The sequence below is a fragment of the Dendrobium catenatum genome, unplaced genomic scaffold, assembly GCF_001605985.2.
Source record: "Dendrobium catenatum unplaced genomic scaffold, ASM160598v2 fragScaff_scaffold_249, whole genome shotgun sequence".
NCBI classification, from domain to species: Eukaryota; Viridiplantae; Streptophyta; class Magnoliopsida; order Asparagales; family Orchidaceae; genus Dendrobium; species Dendrobium catenatum.
In genome coordinates, this window is record NW_021318711.1 from 2,694,939 (window position 1) to 2,710,497 (window position 15,559).

Sequence of the window (15,559 nt, forward strand, 5' to 3'; positions counted from 1 at the left end):
AAGTAATTACTATGATATAAAAGTTCAAATACTTATATAATATTTCATCTCCATCATGCTGCACTAGCTCATGAATTTGTATGCCAGTTGTCAATGATAAAAATGCCTAAAATAAGACCGGATACATCATTTCCAAAAATAATGTCTTCTCCAAAATTTATTTTTCATTAGGTTTGAGAACATATATTGTTTATTACTATGAACTCTTTCCTCCATAAAATCCGTATAATGTCCATAAGCCCGTACTTATGCGGGAATGTTTCCTAGTATAGTTTATATTGATCTTAGATGCAAACCTAAACCTATAGAGCTTGCATGATTTTAGTTTTTCAATCTAGAGAGCTAGCAATGTAATAATTTAGTTCCTATAAAAAACTGAACTTAAGTTGGATCAAAGAAAATGATCATCACGTTGGTCTAAAATCTGAGTTTCCAGTAGTTAAAAACATACATTTTTTGGTTAATAGTTTATTCTAAATTGAGTAATGTTTGATCATAATTAAGTGCACGAACCTAATCCTTGAAGGATGGAGTTGAAATGACGACATTTGATGGTCATTTAGTCTTTATCCCTTTAGGAATATAGTGGGCAGGCTTAGGCAGTTAGTTTCTTTTATTGCCCCATCATTTGAGTAACCTAAATTGCCTCACTATGATGTTAAGTTTAAGGAATTAAGTAGGCAAAAGCTAACGTGGTTAGAAGTTTAACCTGATAAATAAACCCACGCCAAATGAATGGAAAAGATGATTCAAAAAACCCCTCCCTTTCTCAAGTATGAGGACAATGATTCTGCTGCAGCTGAAGATGTAAAAAAATAATTAAATTTCAAAGGGTATAATCTCCAGCTACAATGGCTTTATGCATTACCATTGTTGACACTGTTTAGTTATCTAATTATCTTAAAAATTTGTAGTTTGCTTTCTTTTATTGATTGAGTTTTTACCAGTGGAGAGAGTATGGAGAATGCATTGCGAGCATGCTGTAAAGGGATTAAGATTGGAAAGGTTCTTATTCACAGGGAAGGAGATAACGGTCAGCAGGTTTGAGCTAGACTATCATTTTATTCAAATTTAGTTTGACTGATATGATGACGATTTTCCTTTTTTTATAGCTAATATATCAAAATTTGCCTAAAGACATTGCGGACAGGCAGGTATTGCTGTTGGATCCCATATTGGGCACGGGTAAATGAATTTTCAGGAATTATGTTTCTTTATCTACTGCTTCAATTACCATTCTGTTCTATTGTTTATTATGTTACTACAAGGTGGGGGGGGGGTAATAAAATCAGTATCTATGATGCACGGACACGGACACTGGACACGGCAATTTTTAAAAATATAGGACACGGGTGCGGCGTGGATACGGCATAATAGTTTTTTAATATAATATATAAAAATTAAGGTGACATTATAGTAAAAATGTCAAGCAATAATAAATCAATTTCATGATAACTTGTTTAGCTTATAACATAAAGATGTTTAGTACAAAATGTCTAGTACAAACACAAAAATATAAGCAAAAAACCATTTAATACAACATGAAGGTCTAACTACTTAATGGAGGGAATGATAAAATTAGATTCAGATGTTGGTCTTTGGCCTTCAAATCTAGAGAAAGATTTGTAACCTCCAATAATCCCATATCATCAAGGCACTCGAACCCATCTCCAGCAACATCTCACATCTTGTTATCACCTGTCATATAAAGTGGGGTTTTCCTTGATAGAAGACGAAGATTTGTATGCACATAAACTAAATCTTCAGCACGTTGTGGAGTTATTTTATTCCTCTTCATTGATTGAATAATTTTGAAGTTCTGCTTGTTTTTAAAGTTCGTAAGTTGTTTGTATGTGAAGATATTGTGGTACCGAGCATATACCTAGCAGTACCGAGCATATACCTACCAGTACCGAGCATGTACCGAGCAGTACCGAGCATGTACCTACTAGTACCGAGCATGTACCTACCAGTACCGAGCGTGTACCTATCAGTACCGAGCGTGTACCTACCAGTACCGAGCATGTACCTACAAGTACCGAGCAGTAACCTACCAGTACCAAGCATGTACCTACCAGTACCGAGCATGTACCTACCAGTAACCTACCAGTACCGAGCATGTACCTACCAGTACCGAGCATGTACTGAGCAGTACCGAGCATTTACTGAGCGGTACAGAGCATGTACCTAGCGATACCGAGCGGTACCGAGCATGTACATCAGGTTTTTCAACAATGAAAAGAAGAAATTGCGAAATCCACTTACTGTTCTTGGCTCTCTTGCGTGCAGAAGGTGCTCTGTTTAGCCTTGATTACAAACTTTGCCTCGAATGACAGCAGAAATAACGCAAGAACGAAGGAATGGGAAAGACGAGCTCTGCTTGGCCGAGCAGAAATGACGAAGGAACGGAAGGCGTAGGCAGCGGGCTCCGTTTGGCGTCGACTGTGAGCTCTCCCGGTCCGCCCTAGAAGATTTCTTTCGTGGATCGGAAAAATAGGGCTTCTCGTTCGCGAAAAGGCTAAATAGAACGGACGATTTTATCATTTAATAACCGGACACGCGTGTCCGATTTAAATTTTAATATTTTAAATTCCGACACTCCAATGCCGTGTCCGACGCGTGTCCGTGTCCGACACGTGTCCGACACTGCATACCCTCTTTAAGAGGCGTGTCGGTGCATCATAGATCAGTATCTATTGCTCAACCACTTCCTGATATATGCGTTCTTTTGGATTTTTAATTATGCTTTCTCTCTTCTATGATCTAATATAATTTTTCTTCCAATTTGTTTTTATTGAATGAAAAGAAGGTAGAACAGAGCAATGGGAATCAATTTCCCTTGTATTCGACATACCAGTATGGAATTTAATCAAATCATTACCTGTTTTTGTACTTCTGAATTTAGTGGTTGGAGTCTAATACTAATTTTAATTTACGTTAGTTTGATTATTTAGGGATTTATATTAGGTGATATTGCAAGTAATTTATCTTTAAAAGTTTCAAGGATATAAATTTCATTAATTTCATTTGAGGTACCCAATAGAATGTTGGTTCTAGGTTAAACTACAAAGAAAATTTTAACATAGAAATAGTTATTTTCACTATCATGATGGTTTATTTTTCAGTCTAGTCATTTTTCATATTTATTCATAATTTTTTAATACTATGTCATGTTTATTCATAATTTTAATGTAGAAATAGTTATTTTCATTTTAAAGTCACTTGTGATCTTACGGGAGGCAATGACACATTACTCTTTTGGCAATTCATTAACAGTTTAACAGTGGTTTCTTTCGAATAATATGCTGAATTGTCAAATGATTCTATGAAGACCTTCACATAATTGGAAGTCATGTTAATGAAGAGGTTTGCCAACGCAAATGAGAATATAACAATTGTTGACCTCGAGTCAGTGACCAAATATATAACCTACTGACGTAATTTAAGCATGAAATATGAACAGTAACTAGAAGAGGAGCATGATGTTCAACTATTAATGGGGAATATCGATGATAAGATGCAACCATTCCTATGCATGACTACCATCACCGCATTTCAGGATCTACTAGACAGAGTAGAGAAATTCAAAAAGTTGAACTTATCAAGATCAGAAAGCCACTCTGATAAGCCCAAGAAAGCTAAAGCCTCAAGTGCCAGAAGAGGTAAAGCTGACTCCACATTCCTCTCCAAAGTTGATAGTGGAAAGCAGGTTGTATATAATGCTGATAAAGGAAAGCATCTTGAATATTAAGTAGATTAAGGAAAACAATCGGTCTACAACCCTAATCCCTAACCAAAGCTAATACTTGGGGGAAACGATAAGCCGTGAACTTTTCAGGGAGAAGGAGAACGCCCAAAGCAAATAGCGAGAATTGTGATCGAACATTCCCGTCCCTCAAGGAGGAAATGGATAGAGAATATTCATTGAAGAGGGAGAGTGTTGCCAAGTTATTCCGGCACACTCTCAAATTGGGCCTAGAACTGCCAGAATGCAAGAGGCCTGAAGAATCCAATTGTACTATTGACCCAAACATTGTCCATACCATCGGGCGATTAGCCATCCTATTGAAGATTGTTACGTCTTCAAGAATTGACTAGAAAGGAAATATAAGAAGGGAGAACTCGCATTATTGGATAATGTACTAGCTCATACTAGAAGAGAATTAACTCGGGTGGTTACGTCATCTTCCGTACCCCCGGCCGAAAGAAGAAAAGAAAAAGAACCAGCTCAGGATGAGCAATGGGAGACTGCGGTCTCCAAGAAGACAGTAAAGATGCTGAAGCAGTTTGAAGGAGTTCTGGGTGTGAAATGAAAATCTCCTACCCATCCAATACTAGATCTGAAGGGATTGCCTATGGTACATGCATCTACTTCAAAGCAACACCTTGGCCAAGCTAGATCCTTAAGATCTGGCAAGGCAAAATCCTCTAGGAAGAAAGTCAAACTGAAGAAGTCTAAAGAAACAAAGACCGCCACTCAAAAGGCTATCAATAGTTTTGATGATTACTACCAAACTGTGAGGCGACTCATTAAACTTGATGATTTCATGCCATAGCTTAAAATTTACAAAGCAAAAGAAGATGATGAAGATTCGCTTCCTGTAGAGACATGTTGAGTCATCACAGTGATATCAGATACACCGACAAAAGAAGAATATGCCGAGGAGACCGCTTTTGAATCCTATCTAGTGGTGTCACCAATGGAATATAGTTCAGAGGAGGATCTATATTTTTCAAATGAAGGTGAATCAGATCTTGACATAGCATCGCAAATGGAACACGTAAATCTGGGTGGTGATTTTAAATCAACAGATGAATCTCCTGAAGCAATAATGGTTGACTCTAAAGAAATTTATTTACGAAATGAGTTTGAGCCGAATGAAGTGGCCTAAGTGTAGTTGAGAAGTGGCAAGGTGCTACTACCTTCGCCGAAGAAGGGAGTCCCCAATAAAGATAAACGGAAGGAGATAGTTATCAATAACGACATTCCCTAGGGGCACTTCAGCTAAAGGGATAGACTATAACATCTTATCCAATATGAGAAAATTTATAGTGCAACTCAGCATATAAGACGTCCTTATAATGTCTAAAGACCTTTGGGAGACTTTGATTCAGGTTTTTAAAGATCCCGAAAGATATGAAGCATACTTTGTTGAGCTTAAGATGATTGAAGTTCTAGAGTCTCGAAACAAGCCAATCATTACCTTCTTTGAATATGACATTATTCTTGGAAAGGAAGATCATAGTCGCCCTCTGTACATCAGTACAGAGAGTGACGGTATTATAATTATCCAGATCTTGATTTATCCCATATCTTACATATATCTCATAAGCTTGAAAGCATTGAGATCACTGTGCCTCGATATGCAGCACCTCGGGCACGACAAGCTGATGGTGCATGGATTCAATGTGAAAGGATAGAAGACTTTAGGGTCATTTTCCATTAACACATTATGCTTGTTGTGATGTTATCATTATTTCCTGTGTGCCATCATTGCTATTAAAAGTGTGCTTAAAAACATGCTTTATGAGTGAAGCGGAGCATTACATTGGTTTTGCACTTTGCTTACCTATGAAGTGCAAGCTCAAAACAAAGCACATGTATCGCTCCACTTCCTTGTGTTGCATTATAGTGTGGTGCATTCAGTTCCAAATCATAATCAAATCTTTGTTATATTTTCAAGATTTGATTTAGGTCTCGTTTGAGACGGCTTAATTTCGCCTTTTCAGTTTCGAAATGACAGAATTTTTTTTAGCTGTTGTTTGTATGTGTCACTTTTGCAGAAATGCTTTTTAGAGAACTGTATTTTTGTGTTGTTTTCAAAAGCTTTATGATATTAACTTCTTTGTTAGAAAATTTCGTTCTCTCAAACAACAGTTTTAAAACTTTCTTTTAGAAAAGGTACATAATAACCAAATGAAGCCTTAGTATTTGTCCCAATAACCAAGCATGAACCTTTTTTCCTCTCATTGTTTCTCGTAGTCAATAACTCATTGATCATTGTTTCTCCATTTTCTCCTACTACAGCTATTCACTTCTTCATGGTTATTGACGCACTCTCTCACTAACAAGTTTTTTTATATATTCTTTTTACTAGTTCTTATTTCTTGGGTTAGCGACTTTCTCAAATATTTCCTCTCAAGAATGTTTCAAGATACCTCATATTCACACCCTCATTTAACATTATCCATACCTCATGGCCTCTTTGATTGGTCGTTTAATGTTATGAATATTCTTTTTTTTTTATGACTTGGATCATTTTTATTTTGAATAACTGAAAATTATTGTTATATAATGTATCATTAAATTGCTGAAAATGATTACTTGATATTGTTTAATTTTGATTGATTAAATGACTATTATATCCCTATAATATATATATATATATCAAACAAGTCATACATGCTCTAGTTTAAAAGTGTCACTTAACTCTATATTTTGCACATTGAAGCAAAAAAGGAATCCTCACGCATCACATCATGATTAACATTTTGAAAATAGTGGTGTCCATATCCATATGCGCATAATGACCACAAGAAGAATATGTGCCTTCTCCATATGGAGGGATTGCCACCTAACTGCAACAACTCTATTGATGTTTTGCATGCTAATGAGGATGTGACAAATGGTTTTATTACAATTTTAGTTGATGTGACCTCAAGTTTTCTTTGGTCACAAATACTTATGATTAATTTTCCCTCTACTAACATGAGGATGGATGGGTTACTTCAAATTTTGGGCAATAAGTTTTTCTTGAATTTTTTTAATTTTATTAATTTGTAAAATTTTCAATTTTTTATCTAAATATAAGCCTGAAATAACCTGCTTTGAGATTTGGGGAAAATTTTATAATAAAGTCCCCCCAATTGAGTTCACCATCAATAGACTAACACCGTGGTAGGCAACTTTAAGCATTTGTATTTGAAATTTTGAGCTTGATTTTGAAAATGGCCCCCTTCCAATTATGTGTGTGATGGTCATGCCCATCTCAAGGGTATTTGTTTGGTTATTTTTATTGATTTGAACCTTTTCAACTCTACTTGCTTGCTTGTAGAGGATCATATTCATAGGTTTGCATTTGACTTGAATTTATTTTGACATTTATTGCATTTCAAGCCTGGTTGGATCTACCCCCATACATAGAAGATTGAGCTGGTAAATTTTACCATGTGATTATTCTTTGTATATTTGTCACGGAGAGTTAGTATTTTAATAATGAATTTTTTGTATCAAAGGATTTAAAGGCCTTATACAACGAAAGCTAATTTTTTTGTGGATTTTATAGTTGAGTATTTAGTTGCAAACTGGCTTGATTGGAGAAATTTAAATTTTAATTTTTTTTTGCTTTTTTTTGTTTTTTTTTTCTTCTTTGTCACGACCTGGCCCGGTTAGCCCGAATTAACGGTCGGGAACAAACAGTCGTATGGAAAAAAATGCATAAAACACTTAAATCATAACAGTTTCATTTCATAAAAGGCATAAACATAAATATCATTCATACAACTTAAGAAAGAGCCACTAAACATCAAACATAAAGTTTTTCCAATAATTTCTTCAAAACATACAATCACTAAAAATATAAATATAAAACCTCAACAGACTCCACATTACAATCCACTAACTCATACTTTACAGAAAAATAAAAACCTGACATCCTGAGGCCCTCTACGGCGATAGGTGAACTGTCGCTTCGATGCCATCACTTCTTATCACTTTCTCCTGAAAAATATTTCCAAAACTAGGATGAGCCAACGCTCAGCAGGTGATAAGCACTTATCTTAAATTCATGAACTAATTTTAAACATATTATTGAGCATGAATTAAAATATTTAAAAGATTTCAATAAACATTGATAAGCATAAATCATAAGTCCTTTTTAATAAGATTTACCCTTAAACATTTTCCATAAAATTTCATAAATTTTTCAGAAACTTTTCCTTTCTCATTTATAGTCTTTTCATTAAATACATTAAATACATAAACATATTATATAATAAACATTCATCCCGGAAATACCAGAAATTTTATACTTATCAGGTGCACAGTCAGGTTTTTGACCCTTCCTTTATCATTTGGCTCCATAGAACCCCTTTACTATTTGGCTTCGTAGAACCCCTTTACCATTTGGTACTCCGGATCATCATGCACATACAATTCATAATATTTATATACATCAAGGAGACTAAAGTTATTCATAAAATCATATGATCTTCACTATTCTTCGTGTAATAATTCGGTATCAGTTATGCCTTAAATATTTGTTTTACAAACTTTAACATTTCTAATATCATGACATGAATAAAACATAAATGTAAAACTAAAGTAGTTAAAGAAATTCATAAATATTAGCATGTGAATTTGAAACCGCAGTATTAACTTAAATTAAATGCAAACACCTACCTCACAAGTAATGAAATCCACACCGACGCCGCTTAAGCTCGAGGTGTCCCTTTTAGTCTACATCTAAATATAAAAGCAAATATTGTTACCTAACTTTAATCATAACATAACTTCATTAAAAGATTAATTTAACTTATATTTTCGAAATTAAATAAATCCTTAATTATTGTGTCACCTTAATTCGCTTAAATCCATATTTTACTCAAAAATAAATATTCATTAATTTCCTAATTAAATAAAATTAATTATAATTTTCGGATTTATTAAAATCTCTAATTTTTGTAAACTCTAAATTCATTAATTTCATCAAATCATTAAGCCAAACGTTCTACTAAAAAAATTTAAAAATTAAAATAAAAATTTAAAAAAATTTTAAAAAAAATCAAGCTAAACGTTCTCCTAAACCTAATTAATAATTAGGTTAATTAAATTTCGGATTTATTTAATATAGAAATTATGAAAAATAAATTTTTTGTTAAAACCCAAATTTTCATCATTAAAAACATCAATAAGGTCTATTGGAACAGTAATCATGAAGGAAATTTTTCTCAAAATCCAAAGATGTGTAAACCCTAATTTTTCCAATCTCAAAATATTTTTAAAAAAACTTTGTTTTCACTATGAAAACATCTTTCATATCCTTACCTATAGATTTCGTGAAGAGATTTTTGAAAGAACAATCATTTTTTACGAAACCCTAAAAATCTTCTCTTTCAAAAATCTAGAGAATGAGAGGAAATTTCTTAAATCTATAGCATACCTTATCCTTCCCTTGACTTCCTCTTCGGTTTCCCCCTCGCCGGAAATCGTCACCGTAGATGTCGTCCATCCACCTTGCGTCCGCCACTATCTTCGTCTCCCTCGTTCGGTTTCGGAAATGAGAAGGGACCCAAATTTGGTCCCTTTTAGATTAGGGAAAATAGGGATTACCCAAATGACCACTTTGCCCTCATATGACTTATATTCGCATTAATATTAATAGGGGTAATAGGTATATTAAAACTTCTAACATTTTTTAATTCCAAATTTAAGCGAAATTGACTATATGTTCTTTATATCAAATTTCTACAAATTTTACGTAGAATTTTATAAAATTTATTTCTTTGAAATCCGATGACATTAAATTTTCACTTAAATTTTGTCACGACGCATCAAAATGCGTGTGATGCCTACGATTATCGATTTCAGGTTTTACATTCTTTTCCCTTTTTCTTCTCTTTTTCTTTTCTCAAAATGCGTGCGACGCCTGCATCAAAATGCATGCGACGCATCAAAATTTTGTCACGACGCATCAAAATGTGAGTCATTAGGCTTACTTTCTTGACTGCTTTCCACTTGATATTTATCCATCTTGACAACTTTATGACTCACCAAGACTCACTCGACAAACACAGTCTCTGATACCAATTTGATGCAAGCAAAAATATAAAGATACCCTAATTTTTGCAAGCAAAAATAGTACTTCTAGGAAATTAATAACATACAAAAAATACTAAAAAATAGACAAAATATGACATTTAAACAAAATACAACTTTTATATGATAAGACGATCATAACAAACTTATAAAATAAAAACACCTTTCAACTCTCATGACAAACATAAAATCTAAAACTGCGTTTTATTGGATCGAGAAGAAAGATACAAGTGGCGTCAAACTTGCAGAGAGAAGAAAGAGCTTAGAGGCTGAGATGAAGAAAGGACAAGCTCGCAAGCTTTCCTAGAGGGGGAGGAAGCACGGAACAAGCTCGTAAGCTTTTCCAAAGAAGAAAGAAAAACCCTCAGGTTTTTAGATCCAAAAATCACATTATAATCTCCTATTTTATTACAAAAATATCTCCAATTTATAGAAGAAAAGGGGCAGCCAAACAGCCGCAAAGGGGGCATGCATTCATTCCAAAACAGCTCCCAAACTGCCACACAAAAACCAGGAAAAAACAACCACGTGACAAGCATCCAGGGGAGGAACCAAAGGGGTAGAGCAGTCACGGGACAAGCAGCCATGGGAGAGACCGAAGGGACAGCACAGGAAAATCAGAACTAGCAGCCAGGAGAGTCGGAACCAGCCAGGGAAGAAGAACCAGGAGGGAAAAACGAAGAGACGCAGTGAAGGGAAAAAGGCAAAGGAGGAGGAAATTTGTATCAGAGCAAAGAAGAGCTCCTTTAGGTGTTATCTTATAAGTTCATAGATGTTTGTTTTCATGTCATAAGTTTGTAAGGGTTGTCTTCATCCTATAAAAGTCATATTGTGTTTAAATGTTGTGTTTTGTCTATTTTTGAGTATTTAGAGCTTGTTCTATTTCTTCTTCTACTTCTTGAGAAGGCTTGCGAGCTTCTCCGCTCTTCGTCTCGGCTTCTAATATATTTCTTCTATCTGCAAGTGACCACCCCACATGTATCCTTCTTCTCAAGCAAGGAATGCAAGTTTAGGTTTTTATATTAAAAATTTGTAAGCGTCTTTATTTTGTGTTTGTAAGTGTCTAAGTTTGTAAGTCTTTTATATTATAAAAGTGAAGTTGTATTTCGTTTTTGGAATATTTTGTGTATCTTTTATTCCCTAGGAAAGTCTAGTTTTTGCTCTTAAAAATTTGGGGTCATTCCCAAATTATTGCTCGCATCAATTTGGTATCAGAGCGGGTTAGCAAATCCCGGTTTGTCGAGTGAACCTTGGTGAGTCATAGCAGTTGTTGTCGTGTGTCATGTGAGTCTGTTGTGTCAAGTGAATCTAAGTTTTTATTGAGACTTCATTTATTTAAGTCAATATGGGTACAAATCAAGGAAAAATCTGTTTTAGGTGTTTGTTTTTATTTTTAAAAGTTGTAAGTGTCGTTTGTAAACGTTCATTTATATTAAAAAAGGTTGGTAGAGATGATAAAATGGTATTTTTGGACATGAAAACCTGAGGGTTTTTTCTTGGAAAAGCTTGAGAGCTTGTTCCATTTCTTCTTCTACTTCTTGGGAAGGCTTGCAAGCTTCTCCGCTATTCGTCTCGGCTTCTATTCTATTTCTTCTATCCGCAAGTGACCACCCCACCTGTATCCTTCTTCTCAAGCAAGGAATGCAAATTTAGGTTTTTATATCAAAAGTTTGTAAGCGTCTTTATTTGTGTTTGTAAGTGTCTAAGTTTGTAAGTCTTTTATATTATAAAAGTGAAGTTGTATTTCGTTTCTGGAGTATTTTGTATATCTTTTATTCCCCAGAAAAGTCTAGTTTTTGCTCGCAAAAATTTGGGAAGGCCCCAAATTTTTGCTTGCATCAATTGCCCTTGAAAAAAATCATGAAAAAGGCTCTTGTCACGTCAGTTTTAAAGAACCTTTTATATGAAAGAAACGAAAAACCGTCCAGAAAATTGAAATTTGTCATTTTGAGCGTGTACGATCGTACAATACGATGGTATGTTTGTACATACGAACAGTTCAAAAACTATTGTGTACGAACTGCATGTGAATCTGATGGGGACATCAGCTTGTGGAAGGTTTATCAGAGTCGCCGCCGATCTACGGCCACGATCGAGTCATTATATTTTTTTGTCATTTATGTTATTTTATTATTCATGTATTTTTCTATTTGCTTAGTGTCATTATGTTTTCCGTTTGTACCCCTTTAGTGGGAATTGTCATGTGTGAGCCCAAAGGGCAAGTTGGTTTTTTTTTTTTTAGTCCATTATACTTGGCTATTTATAGCCTCTTGTCTGATGTTTGAAGTTAATGAATGATTATGAAAATTTTCTACGCTTGTGTTTGAGAGTACTTGAGAGCTCTTGAGGAGAACTAGGAGAGATCCCTAGGAGAGGGAGATCGTATCACCCACCAACCTTGGAAACAGTCAGGTTCATGGTTTTCTCTTGGTATTTTTGTCTTCCCTCACCACCTTCCTTTATTCGTCTTCGTCACATCCAACTCCTCCACCAAATTTCCCAACTCTTCCCCACATCAAACTCCACAAATTCTCCCCATAGCCGCGGCCACCTTCACCCGACCCCCCCTCTTGGCCGTCGGCCTTAGACCTCTAGCCGCCGGCCACTTTCCCCCTTTTTCCCCTTTTGATTTCCCCCTCTTTTATTTATTTCCTAACATGGATTAAATATATTTAGGATTATATTTAAATTCAAATCCAAGTGATTTGAAGTTCAAAATATTTCCTAATATACAATATCTATTTTAGGAAAGTCTCTACACCTCAATCAAATCAATTTATAATTGATTGGGATTTAAGATCTCCTTTCCTAATTTACATATCATAATCTAGCAAGCATTAAAACAATTGCCACAAGCCCTATTTCCCCTCTAATTGGCGTCGGCCCCCTCTTTGGGATAGGAATAGGAAATCTTTCCTAAAAGCCAAGCCATCTCTTTGGAAAGATTTCCAAAAAGATTTTTCTTTTTCCTTGGCCGAAAATCCTCTAGGCCCCACCTCCTTTAATTCCTTCCCAAAATCATGCCTCTCCTTTAGGAATTAAATCCCCAACCTCCTTCCATGCCGCCGGCCCCTAGCCCTCTCCCTTCCTCTTTTGGGTGCAATTCAAATCCAAGACTCCTTAACTCTAAAATCTGAAATCACTTTCAGATTTTCACTTCTCTCCCTTCTCATTAACTCTCCAATTTTCCACCAAAAGAAATCTAAAATTTATTTCAGATTTCCCCTTACCTTCAATTGCCGGAGACACTTCTTCCTCTTCACTTGTAATTGAGAGCCCTAGCAAGACAAAGAAGAGAGTTGCTTCCTAGCTCCCATGAATGGCGGATCCGGAAACTGAATACAGATTAACGTGGGACGAGGAAGGCTTCACCGACATCCTACGATCAACCTTCTTTGACGTGAATCCAAGGATTGACCACACCGTCGAAGACTATTTGGAGCGTATTCTAGATACCTTGGTGGAAGCTATTGACGAGCACTTCGAAGGCGTCGCGTCAAGTTTCTCTTCCTCCTTGCATCAATCTCTTTTAGTTTAACTTCTCTTGGCTTGATTGCAGTCACGACGGACCCCTCTTCATTGCTCATGCTAAAGCTTAGTAAACGTAGGGTTTGAGTGCACCTTTATGTTTTTTAATTCTTGTTGTTAGATTAAAGATTTCTTTAAAAACTACTACTTGTCATTGTATTGTTTTTCTATTTATTTTGAAAAGTTTCAAAACTCTTGTCATGTGACCCCTATTTGTTTTGATTCATTATTTTAAATTGCTAGTAGTTTTGTTCTAAGATTATTCTAATCTCGAGTTATGCAAAATCCTATTGAACTAATAGCATTGCATACATAGTCCTGCATCAGAATCTGTACGAATGCCTTCGTACACGATGATCATATAGTATGATCCAAATTCTTAATGTACGAACAGTTTAGAAAAATTTTCATCTTTGTCGAGACGAAAAGGGGCCCCACAATTTCGTACCCTTGATGGCATACGTACGATGATGACATCGTATGGTACGATCAGTTCATAAATTTTTCAAGTTCATCGGGACGGAAAGGGACTCGTACACTGGACGGCGTACGTACGATGACGACATCGTACAATACGAACCGTTCAGAAAATTTTCAAGTTCGTCTGGAAGAAAAGGGACCCGTCCAACTCGTACACTGGACGCGTACGTACGATGACGACATCGTATAGTACGAATTGTTCATAAATTTTTCAAGTTCGTTTGCACGAAAAGGTACCCGTCCAACTTGTAGATGGTGTACATACGTTAACAACATCGTACAATACGAACCAGTCAGAAAATTTTCAAGTTCTTCTGGACAAAAAGGGACCCGTCCAATTTGTACACTGGATGGCGTACGTAGATGATGACATCGTACAGTACGATCCATATTCAGAAAAAAATTTACTTTCTATTCGTTTAATTACACGCAGGGAAAAATAACTAATCAAATCGTCCCGTATGAAATGCTTTCGTACAGTACGATCAGTTCAAAAATTTTAACTTTTAAACACTCCCCGGTGTGTGTATGCACAAATACTCAATTACAATCACAGTCTCTCAGAGTCAATAAAAAGAAAAATACATACTTCATTTACAATAAATCCTAAACTGATCTGATTTAAAGTCTTCAACAATTTGGAGTATAATTACCTTGAAATGTTAGTACACACAAACAACAAAAACAATACATCCAAAATATGTTAGGATAAATTGTAATTAAAATAAGAATATTTGAAATCATCAAAAATATGCATGTTGCAAGAATATCAATAATCGAAAAACTAAGTTGTAACAATCTCAACAGTGTTTAATTCAAATTATGCCTAACAAAAAAAAAGTTCAAATCTCTACAGAATCTTAAATCTCTTTACTCCCTTGTTTTACCTTGATTAGATTTTGGCAATGGGCAAATTTAACTTAAATCCTCTCAAGTTTCACAAACTCCTCTCTTCTATTCATAGCTAGTCCCATCAACTCTCCTTTTGCAAGCATGCAACATGGTTTACTCGAAACTTTGTTGACGAGGTTTCAGGAAGATGGGTAAGAGCAGAAAGGTGACAGTTGATGGCGAGCTCCCTTCATGACTTTCTACTTCTCTTGGGTTGAAGGCTTCTAATTCATCGATCCTTATCTAGCCTTCACGATCAAGTGCGCATTGTAACTCCACGCTGATTGATGTAGACAAAGGAGGGGTCAACACATGTCAAAAATAATATGTTTTTTGGCTTCCCTTGAGTCTACTAGCTCAACAAAAATTGAGCTAGAATTTTATCTCATTTATGAGCTAGTCTTTAGTTCATTTATTGAACTAGGGATTAGCTTATTATTAGCTATGATTTTAGCTCATATTTATCTTTGATTTTAATGCACTTTTATTATTGTCTTTAAAGTCTTCTTTTATGATGTCTCTTGGGGTTCCAAAAAGGGCTTTTGGAATCCCAATAAAGGTGTTTAGTATTCCCATGTATGACCCCTTGGTTTCCACCAAGGTTTTTATTTTTTTATGTGCTTTTTCCCCTTGGAATCCGGCCGTCTGCTGGTTTCCCGTGCCCGTGCTCCCTTCCGTGGTCGTGCCCCCTTGGCTCCCGTGCAGCCTCCTTGGCTACTGCGGCTACCTCTTCGGTTCCATGGCTTGGGATGTTTTTTCGTGCAATGCATTAATAGGTTTAATGCTTGTGATGTTTAGGTTCTTGTGTTAATTAATGTAATGTGTCTTTTGATATTCCTCTTT

General features: G+C 35.5%; 1 protein-coding gene across 4 annotated transcripts in view; it reads left to right on the plus strand.

Moving 5' to 3' along the window:
* LOC110098771 (uridine kinase-like protein 4) overlaps positions 1-15,559 on the plus strand; it is a 114,287-nt gene that overhangs the window by 73,095 nt on the left and 25,633 nt on the right. For all 4 annotated transcript variants that reach the window (XM_028693295.1, XM_028693296.1, XM_020825698.2 and 1 more), the window contains exons 12-13: positions 948-1,041; positions 1,113-1,185. In XM_028693295.1, coding sequence (XP_028549128.1) covers positions 948-1,041; positions 1,113-1,185 — 167 coding nt within the window. The remainder of the gene's footprint in view (positions 1-947; positions 1,042-1,112; positions 1,186-15,559) is intronic.